The sequence below is a fragment of the Heterodontus francisci genome, chromosome 19 (assembly GCF_036365525.1).
Source record: "Heterodontus francisci isolate sHetFra1 chromosome 19, sHetFra1.hap1, whole genome shotgun sequence".
In the NCBI taxonomy this organism is placed as follows: Eukaryota; Metazoa; Chordata; class Chondrichthyes; order Heterodontiformes; family Heterodontidae; genus Heterodontus; species Heterodontus francisci.
The window spans coordinates 93,570,464-93,585,352 of record NC_090389.1 but is presented as its reverse complement, the minus strand read 5'-3'; the positions used below and the strand labels follow the sequence as shown (position 1 = coordinate 93,585,352).

The window sequence follows — 14,889 nt, the reverse complement described above, 5'->3', positions numbered from 1 at the left end:
TCCTAATCACTTGCTGTACCTGCATATTAACCTTTTGTGATTCATGCAATGGAACATCCAGATCCTTCTGTGTCACCGAGTTCTGCAATCTCTCTCCATTTAAATAATATACTGCTATTCTATTCTTCCTGCCGAAGTGGACAAGTTCACATTTTCCCACATTATACTCCATCTGCTAAATTTTTGCCCACTCACTTAACCTATCTAAATCCCTTTGTAGACTTTGTTCTTTTGACAGCTTACTTTCCTACCTATCTTTGTGTCATCAGCAAATTTAGCAACCATGCATTCAGTTCCTTCTTCCAAGTCATTGATATAGATTGTAAATAGTTGAGGCCTCAGCACTGATCCCTGTGGCACGCTACTAATAACAGCTTGCCAACCTGAAAATGACCCATTTATTCCAACTCTGCTTCCTGTTAGCTAACCAATCCTCTGTCCATGCTAATATGTTACCCGCTACACCATGCATTCTTATATTGTGTTGCAACCTTTGATGTGGCACCTTATCAAATGCCTTTTGGAAATCCAAGTACACCACATCTACAGGTTATCCTTTATCCATCTTGCTCGTTTCTTCCTCAAAGAACTCTAATAAATTAATCAAACACGATTTTCCTTTCACAAAATCATGTTGACTCTGCCTGAGTGTATTACCATTTTCTAAATGTCCTGCTATTACCTCCTTAATAATGGATTATAGCATTTTCCCTATGACAGATGTTAGGTTGACTGGCCTGTAGTTTCCTGCTTTCTGTTACCACCCACCCCTTTCTTGAATAGAGGCGTTACATTTATGGTTTCCCAATCCACTGGGAGCTTTCCAGAATCTAGGGAATTTTGGAAGGTTACAACCAATGCATCCACTATCTCAGCAGCTACTTCTTTTAAGACCCTAGGATGCAGGCCATCAGGTCCAGGGGACTTGTCACCCTTTAGATCTAACAGATTTCCTTGTACTTTTTCCCTAGTGATTGTGATAGTTTTAAGTTCCGCCCTCCCTTTTACCTCTTGATTTTGAAGTATTCTTGGGATGTTTTCTATGTCTTCCATAGTGAAGACAGACACAAAATATCTGTCCAATGCTTCCACCATTTCCTTATTTATTATATTCGCTCATGGGATGTGGGTGTCACTGGCTAGGCCAGCATTTATTGCCCATCCCTAATTGCCCTTCGAGAAGGTGGTGGTGAGCTGCTTTCTTGAACCGCTGCAGTCCATGTGGAGTAGGTACACCTACAGTGCTGTTAGGAAGGGAATTTCCCATTATTAATTCCCCAGTCTCACTGTCTAAGGGACCAACGCTCACTTTAGTTAGTCTTTTCCTTTTTAAATACTCGTAGAAACTCTTACTATCTGTTTTTATTTGTTAGGAAGGAAACAAAGTGAAGTGGGAAGGGGAGAGACATGAGAGAGATGAGATAGGAAATGCAGCAGCCAATTTGTACACAGCAAGATCCCACAAATAGCTATTTGGTAATGACCAGATCATCTGCTTTTTGTACTAACCAGTATGTAGTACAGTACAAGCCCTTGGTGTACAACAGTTATACACACCTGGATTGCAGAGGGATCCACTTCAACAGATTGGAGTAAAATAAAAGCAAAATACTGCAGATGCTGGAAATCTGAAATAAAAACAGAAAATGCTGGAAATACTCAGCAGGTTTGGCAGCATCTGTGGAGAGAGAAACAGAGTTAATGTTTCAGGTCAGTGACCTTTCATCAGAACTGGGTCAGAGCAGTTCTCTCTCCACAGATGCTGGCTGACCTGCTGAGTATTTCCAGCACTTTCTGTTTCAGAAGAATGAAGCCCTGAATAAATTCTAAAGATAGCTGCAGCAAGTGTAAATGATAACTTTCCCCCAGCATGGGAGATGAAAACTCTGTACAGTGGAGGAGGATAGTGCTGGAAGTGCAGGTGCAGCCTATAGTCATCACATATTTAGTGAGAGTGGGGTGTAATATTTATAGGAACATGCACAGCCTGGAGTTGTATCTGAATGCAGGCTGCACATTAACATAATCATTGATCACAGACAGAACAGAGGAGAATCTCAAAAGTGAAAAATATACACTTAAATGTTACAAATTTTAATTAAAATCACCTTTAACTCCAGCAATACATATTGAGCAGAACCCAGTACAATGATAAATAAACGTTTTTGTTAAAGTTTTTTCAATCTTTGCACAGTTTGAAAAATCCATAAATCTCCATAACTTTACATAATTAAAATGATTTATTACAAGTAGTGTGACATACATCCTACATTAATACTGCTCAGAAAAACATACAACATCCTCCATCTGAAATAAGAACAAATTTACACAGTAATCACTCATTTGGAAGAAAATTCTTTCAAATCAATCAATTCCGAGCATCCCTAACTGTAGAATAGGAAATTTACCCACTTAGTATCTGACCATTTAAGAGTGTGCATTTCACTGATTAGGATTCACTTCACGACAATGAGATTCTGGTTACTAGCCGCGTGGTAAGTCTCCTTTCAAATTACCATTAGGTCAAATACATTACATCAAATACATTCCATTTTCCAGCATTGAGCTACATATTTCCCTACTGTAAAAGCACTGTACCTATACCAGGTTAAATTAATCCCTATACCAGGTTATACTAACATGCCAAATGCAAAAAGAGTTAACAAATGTAAACAATTTTGAAAATCTTAATATTTCCCCACATGGTTGCTGCTCACTCTCTCATGCTCATTCTATATTATTACTGCTTTTAAAAGACACAGTGCAAACTTGCAGAAGTAAACTGTTCGATTGATGATGAATACATGTATAATCATAGATTTATTCAATCAGTCATTGAGGCTGCAGACAGTGGTTATATCCCAGTCTGAACAGACAGGTTTGTGCAGCATTGGTTAAAATTGGACTCGAAAACCTTCCATCACAGTTCCGTTGCACTGTTGCCCAAAGTTTCTCATGTACCATAGCATTTAAACTATGAACACTTCATAAAAGAGCCAGAAGTAAAAACATTTATTTGCAGTGTTATTTTAGGATTTTAAATAAAAACTCAAGTTGCATCATGAGGTTAGACGGTAAGGGAAGTTCCCGTAGTTAGGGCCGCAATGGTGAGAGGAGAGGCAGCAAGTCTCATTGGTGAGCAGGGACGGTTACAAGGGCTTCCTCAGGAGGTCTTGAAATGTCTACGTTCTGCATGACAACAAAACAGAAACTGTGAAGAACAAAACAAACCAACACCAGACAATACACGCCGATCGGAGGACAATGGTAATGCAGTTAGTAACATGCTTGGGTTGGAAAATTGCAAAAGATTACATCCCTTTATAGAATTGTATCACATTCCATTCACCATGAGAAATGGAGCAACGCATTCAAGCACTTTTGAGAGGGGATGGAGAGGAGGGCTGGAGATGGGGGAATGGTGGAGGGGGCATCAGATGGGGGAATAGCAGAGGAGGCATCGGAGGTGGAGGAATAGTGGAGGGGAGTCAGAGATGGGGGAATAGCGAAGGGGGGTGTTGAAGATGAGGATAGTTTGCAAGGACAAAGGGCAGTAGATAGGAAGACCTTGGTGCTTATGGTTGTGATGTGAGCTGTTTCCCCTATGCCCAGTTAGAAAGTTTAAGGCACAGAAAGAGGCCACTTGGCCCATCGTGTCTGTGCCAGCTGAAACACGATCCACCTATTCTAATCCAACCTTCCAGCATTTGGTCCGCAGACTTGCAGCTTATGGCACTTGACAGTTATTTTCTGTTAGAGTGTAGCCAACAGTGGGAGAGCAGAGTACCCACAGCTTACACTTTAATAACCACAAACTGCTAACAGGCAGAAATTCACAGTGCAAATTACTGCACTAAAATTACCCCATTTGCATTTCTTGCATAGCTGTTAAAGAATGAAGTAACATTTACATAGTCTATCATACAGGCCTTTAAGATTATGAAAGGGTTTGATAGGATAGACGTGAAGAAGGTGTTTCCATTTGTAGGTGAGACCGGGACTAGGGGCCATAAATATAAGACAGTCACTAATAAATCCAGTCAGGAATTTAGAAGAAACTGTTTACCCAGACTGCTGAGAATTTATTTTTATTTGTTCATGGGCTGGGAGCATCACTGGCAAGACCAGCATTTATTACCCATCACTACTTGAATTGAGAATGTGGAATTCGCTATGATGTGGAGTAGTTGAGGTGAATTGCACAGATGAATTTAAAAGGAAGCTAGATAAGCACCTGAAGAGAAAGGAATAGAAGGAAATGTTGATAGGGTGAGATGAAGAATGACAGAGGGAGGTTTGTGCACAACCTCTTGGATCGAAAAGCCTGTTTCTATGCTGGAAGTACTTTGCAATACTATGTAATCATGTATTTAGCACTTTACAATCAATGGATTACAAGTAAAGTGCTGCCACTGCTAGGCACATGCAGCAGGCAATACATGTACAGAAAGATCTAATAAACAGCAAATGAATAAGTGACCAGATTTTGGAGGTGTTGGTTGAGGAAGAATGTTGTTCAGCACCCCAGTAGATCTCCCTGCCCTTCATCGGATAATACCATGGGATCTTTTATATACGAGAAAGCAGGAGGGACCTCGGTTTTCTCATCTGAAAAGCAACACTTCAACCAGGCAGTACTGGAGTGTCAGCCTGGACCATGTGCTCAAGTTCTGGTGTGGGGCTTGAACGCACAACCTTCTGATTCATAGACGAGAGGGCTACCCACTGAGGTAAGTTGGCAGAAATATGCAGCAAAACTTCAATTGCCATGGCAAACCTTTCAGGCACCAGACTGTAATCTTAAAACATGTGAAGCATTGTTGTACCATTCCCAAAAGGAAATCCAGATTCTGAGTTTCCGGAGCGTAATAAAGAACCATGTTTTACTGACTATGGAGCTTGTAGTTTGAATGCATTAACAATCTTTTCACATTTGTTTTAAATATGCTGTTAAATTATGCTTTTACTCAAAAACTAAAGGTCTTTCAGTGCTGGCTGAATGTAGCTTCATGCTGTGTACTGCATACTAACTATGAACCAATCACAGTTACAGAGGAACCCAACAGACAATCCCTGAGGGAAATGCCTTATGTAAAACCTTGTAATCATTCCTTCAGCACATTGGGAGGGGCGCAATGCTGCTCTTCCTCTCCCCCTTCCTCAAACGCAGAGGCATGTTCCTTGTGTTAAACTTCACCTTTCACTTCTTACCACAGTTAAAGATTATTGAAGTTAATTTTCAGCTTGCACTACATCCTTCCATTAACCCCACAAAGAATAGCCCAAACACTCTCACAATCATAAATCACATGCAAAGATACACTGTTCAAATTAAATATGTTCTGTTCAATGCTGATTAAAGGTTAAAGTGGTCACACTGCTTTTATCCACTTTAGTGCGGTTGATTTCAGGACAAGGAGCACAGCCAGCTGCAGTTCAGTTCATTAAATGGCCTGTGGCCCCCAGCATAGGGAACATTACTAATTACTAACAGAATGCAGCAGACCTGTTGCCCATGGCCTAACGCGCACCAAGACTTGTTCACAAATCACCCATTCTGGCTGACCTACATTGACTCTTGGTACGGCAATGCCTCTCCATCTCCGTAACTTCCTCCAGCCCGACAAGCCTCTGAGATCTCTGTGTTCCATCAACGCTGGCCTCTTGTGCATCCCCAATTTCCATCATTATAACAACATTGGTGGCCATGCCTTTTTTAAAAATTAATTCATGGGATGTGGGCGTCGCTGGCCAGGCCAGCATTTATTGCCCATCCCTAATTACCCTTGAGAAGGTGGCGGTGAGCTGCCTTCTTGAACTGCTGCAGTCCGTGTGGGGTAGGTACACCCACAGTGCTGTTAGGAAGGGAGTTCCAGGATTTTGACCCAGCAACAGTGAAGGAACGGCGATATAGTTCCAAGTCAGGATAGTGTGTGGCATGGAGGGGAACTTGCAGGTGGTAGTGTTCCCATGCATCTGCTGTCCTTCTAGGTGGTAGAGGCCGCGGGATTGGAAGGTACTGTCCAAGGAGCCTTGTGCGTTGCTGTGGTGCATTTTGAAGATGGTACACACTGCTGCCACTGTGTGTCGATGATGGAGGGAGTGAATGTTTGTAGATGGGGTGCCAATCAAGCGGGTTGCTTTGTCCTGGATGGTATCGAGCTTCTTGAGTGTTGTTGGAGCTGCACCCATCCAGACAATTGGAGAGTCAGGAGGTGAGTTACTCGCCACAGGATTCCCAGTCTCTAAACTGCTCTTGTAGCCATGGTATTTATATGGCTTCTCCAGTTCAGTTTCTGGTCAATGGTAATCCCCAGGATGTTGATAGTGGGGGACTCAGTGATTGAAATGCCATTGACTGTCAAAGGGAGATGGCTAGATTCTCTCTTGTTTGAGATGGTCATTGCCTGGCACATGTGTGACGCAACTGTTACTTGCCACTTATCAGCCCAAGCCTGGATATTGTCCAAGTCTTGCTGCATTTCTACACGGACTGCTTCAGTATCTGAGTCGTGAATGGTGAACATTGTGCAATCATCAGTGAACATCCCCACTTCTGACCTCATGAATGAAGGAAGATCATTGATGAAGCAGCTGAAGATGGTTGGGCCTAGGACACTACCCTGAGGAACACCTGCAGTGATGTCCTGGAGCTGAGATGCTTGACCTCCAACAACCACAACCATCTTCCTTTGCGCTCGGTATGATTCCAACCAGCGGAGAGTTTTCTCTGATTCCCATTGACTCCGGTTTTGCTAGGGCTCCTTGATGCCATACTCGGTCAAATGCTGCCTTGACATCAAGGCCAGTCACTCTCACCTCACCTCTGGAGTTCAGCTCTTTTATCCATGTTTGAACCAAGGCTGCAATGAGGTCAGGAGCTGAGTGGCCCTGGCATAACCCAAATTGAGCATCACTGAACAGGTTATTGCTAAGCAAGTGCTGCTTGATAGCACTGTCGACTACACTTTCCATCACTTTACTGATGATCGTGAGTAGACTGATGGGGCGGTAATTGGCCGGGTTGGATTTGTCCTGCTTTTTGTTGGCAGGACATACCTGGGAAATTTTCCACATTGCAGGACAGATGCCAGTGTTGTAGTTGTACTGGAACAGCTTGGCTAGGGGCGCAAGTTCTGGACTATAGTCAGAATGTTGTCAGGGCCCATAGCCTTTGCAGTATCCAGTGCCTTCAGTCGTTTCCTGATATCACGCGGAGTGAATCGAATCGGCTGAAGACTGGCATCTGTGATGCTGGGGACTTCAGGAGGAGGTTGAGATGGATCATCAACTTTGCACTTCTGGCTGAAGATTGTTGCAAATGCTTCAGCCTTATCTTTTGCACTGATGTGCTGGGCTCCCCCATCATTGAGGATGAGGATATCTGTGGAACCACCTCCTCCAGTTAGTTGTTTAATTGTCCACCACCATTCACAACAGGATATGGCAGGACTGCAGAGCTTAGATCTGATCCATTGGTTGTGGGGTCACTTAGCTCTGTCTATTGCATGCTACTTACGCTGTTTGGCATGCAAGTAGTCCTGTGTTGTTGCTTCACCAAGTTGACACCTCATTTTGAGGTATGTCTGCTGCTGCTGATGTGGCACCTTATCAAATGCCATCTGGAAATCCAAGTACAGTACATCCACTGGTTCCCCTGTATCCACAACACATATTATTTCTTCAAAGGACTCCAATAAATTGTGTACAGGGTTGTGGGACTGAAGGAGATTACAGATAAAGGGAGAGGCAAATCAGTGTAAAGGTAAAGAGGCTGCAGAACTTTTAAAATATATTCAGGAGGACTTTTTTTAGCCAGAATGTAGCAAGCCCAACAAGATAAGGGGCAGGTTTAGACTTATCTTTAGGGAATGAAGCTGGGCAGGTGGAAGGAGAATCAGTGGGACAGCATTTTAGTGTTAATGATCATAATTCAGTCAGATTTAGCATAGTTATGGAAAAGGATAAAGATAGGCCAAGAGTAAAAGTTTTAAATTGGGGAAAGGCTATTTTTGCTAAGCTGAAATGTGATTTGGCAAAGGTGAACTGGAAACAGCTACTTGAAGGTAAATCAGTGTCAGAACAGTGCAAGGCATCAAGGAAGAGATAGGCAGGGCTCAGAACAAATACGTTCCCACTAGGAAAAAGGGTGCATTCCCAAATCTAGAGCCCAATGGATGTCAAAGAATCTAGAGTAGGATAAGGTAAGAGAGGGAAGCATACATCAGATGCCAAGAGCATAATCCTGCAGACATTGTAGTTGACGAGGAGTGAAATATTGGATGGGATAAACATAGTGAAAGAGGAAATATTAAGCTGTTTAGCATCCTTGAAAGTGGATAAATCACCAGGCCAAAATGAAATGCACCCCAGGCTGCTAAGAGAAGCAAGGGAGGTAACAGCGGAGGCTCTGTTATCATTTTCCAATCCTCTCAGGCTGCAGGTGTGGTGCCGGAGGACTGGGGAACTGCTAATGCTGTACCATTGTTTCAAAAGGGAGAAAGGGATAGACCTAATAATTGCAGGCCAGTCAGTCTAACTTCAGTGGTGGGAAAATTATTGGAAAAAGTCCTGAGGGACAGAATAATTCATCATTTAGAAAGGCACGGATTAATCATGGACAGTTCGCATGGATTTGTTAAGGGAAGATCATCTATGACTAACTTGATTGAATTTTTAAAGGAGGTAACAAGGATGGTCACTGAGGGTAGCATGTTTGATCTTGTCTAGATGGATTTTAGCAAGGCTTTTGACAAAGTTCCACATGCAAACTGGTCAAAAAGGTAAGAGCCAATTGGATCCAAGCGCAAGTGGCAAGTTGGATTTAAAACTGGCTCAGAGGCAAAGCAAAGGGTGATGGTAATCTTCTGCTAACTTTTCTAACACTCTGGAGCATTCTATACTCTAGAATGCACTGCCTGAAAGAGTAGTGGAAACAGTTTCAATGGCAACTTTCAAAAGGGAACTGGATAAATACTTGAAAAGGAAAAAAATTGAAGGACAAATTGGATAGTTCTTTAAAAGAGCTGGCAGGGCACAATGGGTCAAATGACCTCCTTCTGTGCTGTAAGATGCTATGATTCTATATAATCCTGAATACTGAATTCACTCGCACCTTCCAATTGAGATATATCTTTGCAATCCATATAACATCACAATAGATGCTTGTTTGTTCTCAATTACTCAAAAGTATTTCTCTATTATATAAGCTGACAAGGAGCTTCCAGGTTCCCAGAGTAACCTGCAACCCACAGCATCACAACCTACAGTGTGAAGATAGGAGGGGAACACAACATTTGCGGATACCAGAGGGTGAAATGCACACAATCACAGCTGCTGAGTTACGACTATAGCTGCAATTGTTATTGTAATCGTGTTTTTAACTAAAAAATGGAGGCAAGGGATCAAATTTGGGAAGATGTGGTAAATCAAAGAGTAGAGACAAGGCAAGAGAGAAAGGTATTAATATGGGAAAAGATGAACAGTCCGTGACAGGAAGGGACAGAGAGTACAAATCTAAGAGTAAATAAGCAGTCAAGGGTACATGGCATTTAGGATGGACAGGAAGCTAGGAAAAGGTGGAGGGGGAGCTCTGTTAATTAATGATGGTATTAGCACAATAGAGAGGGATGACCTAAATTCAGGAAACCAGGATGTAGAAGAGGTTTGGGTAGAGATGATAAATGATAAAGGCAAGAATTCACTTGTGGGTGTGGTGTACAGGCCCACTAACAGTAACCACACAGTAGGATGGGTATAAAGGAAGGAATAATGGGAATTTGTCAGATAGGGATGGCAAAAATCATCACATAATCGTTACAGTGCAGAAGGATACCATTCGGCCCATCATGTCCACACTGGCTCTCTGAAAGAGCAATTCCCTCAGTTCCATTCCCCCACCTTCTCCCCATAACCCTGCACATTCTTCCTTTTCATATAACTGTCTAATTCCCTTTTGAATGCTTCAATTGAACCTGCCTCCACCACGTTCTCAGGCAGCGCATTCCAGACCTTAACCACTCGCTGCGTGAAAAAGTTTTTCCTCATGTCACTATAGCTTCTCTTAGCAAATACTTTAAATCTGAGCTCGCTCGTTCTCGATGCTTTCAAGAGTGGGAACAATTTCTCTCTATCTACTCTGTCCAGACCCCTCATGATTTTGAAAACCTCTTCAAATCACCTCTCAGCCTTCTCTTCTCCAAGGAAAACAGTCTTAAGCTCTCTAATCTCTCTTCATAACTGAAATTCCTCATCCCTGGAACCAATCGCGTGAATCTTTTCTGTACTCTCTCCAATGTCCTCACGTCTTTCCTAAAGTGCGGTGCCCAGAACTGGACGCAATACTCCAGCTGAGACCGAACTAGTGTCTTATACAAGTTCAACATAACTTCCTTGCTCTTGTACTCTATGTCCCTATTAATGAAGCCCAGGATACTGTATGCTTTATTAACCACTCTCTCAACCTGTCCTGCCACCTTCAATGACTTATGCACATATACACCCAGGTCCCTCTGCTCCTGCACCCTCTTTAGAATTGTACCCTTTATTCTATATTGTCTCTCCATGTTCCTCCTACCAAAATGAATCACTTCACATTTCTCTGCATTGAACTTCATCTGCCACCTGTCTGCCCATTCCACCAACTGGTCTATGTCCTTTTGAAGTTCTACACTATCCTCTTCACAGTTGACAATGCTTCCAAGTTTCGTATCATCATGGGGTTTTTAATCTACATATAGACTGGCAAAATCAGATGGGCAAAGGTAACCTCGATGAAGAGTTCATAGAATGTTTTTGGGATAGTTTCTTAGAACAGAATACTCTGGAGCCTACCAGAGAGCAGGCTATATTAGACCTGGTATTGTGCAATGAGATGGATTAATTAACGACCTCAGAGTGAAGGCACCCCTAGGCAGCAGCGATCATAATATGATTGAACTTCAGTTTGAGGGAGAGAAGAGTGGGTCTAAGACTAGTATTTTAATCTTAAATAAGGGCAATTATGAGGGCATGAAAGCAGAGCTAGCTAAAGTGGACTGGCAAATTAGGTTATGGGATAGGTCAATAGAGATGCAGTGGCAGACATTTAAAGGAATATTTCATAATCCACAGAATAGATGCATTCCAACAAGAAAGAAAGAAAAATTCAAAGGGGAGGACCCATAATCCATAGTTAACTAAAAAAGTTAAAGGTAGTATCAAACTGTCATGCAGGCCCCCACCTGCCAAGAGTGAGGCACATTAATTTCGCCACATGGACATTAAATTTCAAATTGTTGCTGGGAGGAAGAGAAGTTACAAGAATTGCCAGATATTGGCTAAAAACATTTACATGCTAACAGATAGTGCTCGTCGACAAAGGAGCTATTCCCTGCTCCAATTCAATCCACAAACAGACGTAGTCAGACCAGTTAGTCACATGACTAACCACCTGTTGCAGAGTTTGAGCTGAGAGCCTACAGAAAGCAGAATGCTCCTGGACTGAAGCAGACCTCCCCTCCTCTCTGCCTGCTCCCATCTTTTTCTCACAGAACTCCAAAAATCTACTGACGCCACATGAATCCCAAGGGAGAAAAGTCTCCTACAGTGAACAAGGGTCAAGAAGAATACTGGGCCCCAACGAAAAGCAAGATCTACCTAAAATCAAGGATTCTACAGTGAGCTCAAAGAACTGTAACAAAAACTCTTCAGATATTACCTCAAACTTTTCCACTTTATTTTCCTTCTGTCCCTATCCGCATGTGTGTATCGCGTATGCATGCTAGCATGGGTGTGTTGCGTTCTGTAGGCATTAACCGAAATAGAGTTTCATTCAATAAATTTCACTTTTCTTCTTTAAACCTGAGAAAACCTGTTGTGTTGGTTTCTTTGCCTCATAATTGGAAAGCAGTGAACAAGGATTCACCAAGGGGGAGCTAAAAACACTGTGTTTAAAATTAAACCCTGTTATAGTAAGACCAGGTGAAGGCTGAAAGGAAACCCTAAACCTCTTTCTCACCTGGTCATAACAGAAATTTGGGTGCTGGCATCTGGAATTGACCCACAGACAAACGAGAGAAATTGGAAGTGGGAAGCTAAATTGTTCCCAAGCAAAAAAAGAAAGCAAGTTTTCAATACAGGTTTTCTTGTGGTTTGTGTACTTGAATACTAACATGTCTGCAACTGAAGTTAGTAGCTCTCCAAGCCAGGGTGAAGTAACTTGGGATAAATTAAAAGTACTGTCTATGGAGGAGTTGAGGAAAATGGCTGAGTAGTGTGGGATCAGGCAAGGCTAGGAAGTCTGAACTTCTAAGGCTTGTGGCCAACCATTTTTCCCTTGAATCTGAAGAAGTAGAAACAGAGTTTGAAGCAGACTCTGACAGGGTATTGTTAGCAAAGGTACAATTGGAACAGAGGAAACTTGAATTTGAGGAAAGACAGAGGGAGAAAGAGAGAGCCTTCCAGAAGGAACGCGAAAATGAAAGGCAGGAGAAGGACACAGAAAGAATATTCCAGAAGGAATGTGAAGAAAGAGAGCTGAAGCAGCTTGAGTTAGCTAGGGGGCGACAGAGTAACGCCAGTGAAAACATGGCCAATATGGAAGAGATAATAAAAATTCAGGATTCAGGACTGGGGACAGAATTGTTAAACCTAGCTCAACTAATTCCAAAATTCAATGAGGAAGATGTGGAAGCATTTTTTGTGTCTTTTGATAACTGGCAAGGCAGCTAAAATGGCCAGCTGAGACCTGGTCTCTTTTACTACAAAGCAAGCTAACTGGAAAAGCCCATGAGGTTTATTCCCTGTTGCCAGATAAGAGTTCATCAAATTATGAACTGACAAAAAATGCTATCCTCGGGGCATATGAGTTAGTACCCGAAGCCTATCGTCAAAAGTTTAGAACCCTCAAGAAGGAAGCTAATCAAACTTATCTGGAGTTTGAAAGTAAGCAAGCAGTGGCTTTTGACCAGTGGCTGAGGGCTCTTAAAGTACAGCTCAGCTATGAGAATCACAGGGAAGTAGTCCTGCGAGAGTAATTTAAACACTCTCTCACTCTCCATAAAGACCCATGTAGAGGAGCAGCGGGTTCAGAGAGCCCGGCAAGCGGCCGTTCTAGCTGATGAGCTTGCTTTAATTTATAAGTTGGTTTCCCTGGGCAGAACCTTTCCTAATCACCCCCACAAATCCAAAAAGGACAAAAGGTGGGAAGGTGATAACCGCCCAGGCAGTCCTGGGAGAAACAAGAAAGCAGGAGACACAGGAAGCCCTCCTCCAGCCAAAAAGGAAGGTTCTGGGAGCAAGAGTGAGTCCCGGAGACCTGTGTCATAGAGTCATAGAGTTATACAACACAGAAACGGGCCCTTCGGCCCATCGTGTCTGTGCCGGCCATACAGCACCCAACTATTCTCATCCCATATTCCAGCACTTGGCCCATTGCCCTGTATGCTATGGCGTTGCAAGTGCTCATATAAATACTTCTTAAATGTTGTGAGGGTTCCTGCCTCCACCACCTCTTCAGGCAGTGCATTCCAGATTCCAACCACCCTCTGGGTGAAAAAATGTTTCCTCAAATCTTCCCTAAACCTCCTGCCCCTTACCCCAAATCTATGCTCCCTGGTCCTTGACCCCTCCGCTAAGGGAAAAAGTTTCCTCCTATCTAACCTATCAATGCCCCTCAAAATCTTGTACACCTCAATCATGTCCCCCCTCAGCCTTCTCTGCTCCAAGGAAAACAACCCTAGCCTTTTCAGTCTCTCTTCATAGCTGTGTGCTTCCATTGTAATAAAGCAGGGCATTTAAAAGCTGACTGCTGGAAACTAAAGGGAAAACCAGTAGGGTTAATCAGGGCACACCCGCTCAGTGAAGAAGACACCCTGATGGAAAGCACAGCAGAACAAGCTGTGGCTATGACTGCAGTAAGAGTGTGACCCAGGAAGCTTACGGCTGCAAGTGCAGGAAAATTTAATAGGATTCATGAAGGTTATCAGGGTTTTGTTTTTGAAGGGAAAGTAACCCCATACCCCTCAAGTGGGCCAAGCAAACCTATAGTGATTCTCAGGAACACAGGGGCCGCTAGATCACTTTTAATGGGAAAAGGCCTGACCTTTCCCCCAGAGAGTGCAGTGAATACCAGAATGGTGGTGAATGGTATTGGAGGGCAGTGTATGCCTGTACTTGTACACCGGGTGCACTTGGAGTGCGACCTAGTTTCGGGACCGGTGACCGTAGGGATTGTCCCTATTTTGCCTGTGGACGGGGTTGACCTGCTCCTAGGTAATGATCTGGCGGGGGTGAAGGTGGTAACCCCCCAGTAGTGAAAGTAAGACCGCAGGAGGTCAGAGAGACAGGGCAGTGGCAGGAGACGGTCCCCTGCAGTTTCCCTGAATGTGTAGTGGATCAGGCCATGATCAAACTAGTTCCCCCAGAGGGAACTGAATTAGCACTGCAGGGAGATGACCAGGTCTGTCTGTCTGAGACTTTCATTGGAAAGTTAGGAAACCCAGGGAATGAATTAAATGGATTTTCCCTAGCTGAGGCTCAGCGAGCTGACCTATTATTGAGAGAGTTAGCACAGGCTGCCCAGTCTGAAAGTGAAGCAGAGGGAGTCCCTGATTGCTATTATTTAAAGAATGAGGTACTGATGAGGAAATGGAGTTCGCCTCACAGACCTGAGAGCAAGGAGTTCACCAGTTACTGGTGCCACAGAGGTACCGGGGAGAAATATTAAGAAGAGTTCACGAGACTACAGTGGCTGTATATGCCAGCATATGAAAGACCAAAGCCCACATAAGACAGCAGTTTGACTGGCCAAAACTCCACAAAGATATGGTGGAGTACTGCAGGAGTTGCCACATGTGCCAGGTTGAGGGGAAACCTCACCCTACAGTGAAACCTGCACCCCTAAGTCCT

At 43.3% G+C, this 14,889-nt stretch overlaps 1 protein-coding gene across 8 annotated transcripts in view; it reads right to left on the bottom strand.

Moving 5' to 3' along the window:
• Positions 1 to 2,088: 2,088 nt before the first annotated feature.
• LOC137380312 (6-phosphofructo-2-kinase/fructose-2,6-bisphosphatase 4-like) overlaps positions 2,089 to 14,889 on the bottom strand; it is a 447,018-nt gene continuing 434,217 nt past the window's right edge. For all 8 annotated transcript variants that reach the window (XM_068052234.1, XM_068052235.1, XM_068052233.1 and 5 more), the window contains one exon: positions 2,089 to 3,189. In XM_068052234.1, coding sequence (XP_067908335.1) covers positions 3,130 to 3,189 — 60 coding nt within the window. In that variant the 3' untranslated portion in view covers positions 2,089 to 3,129. The remainder of the gene's footprint in view (positions 3,190 to 14,889) is intronic.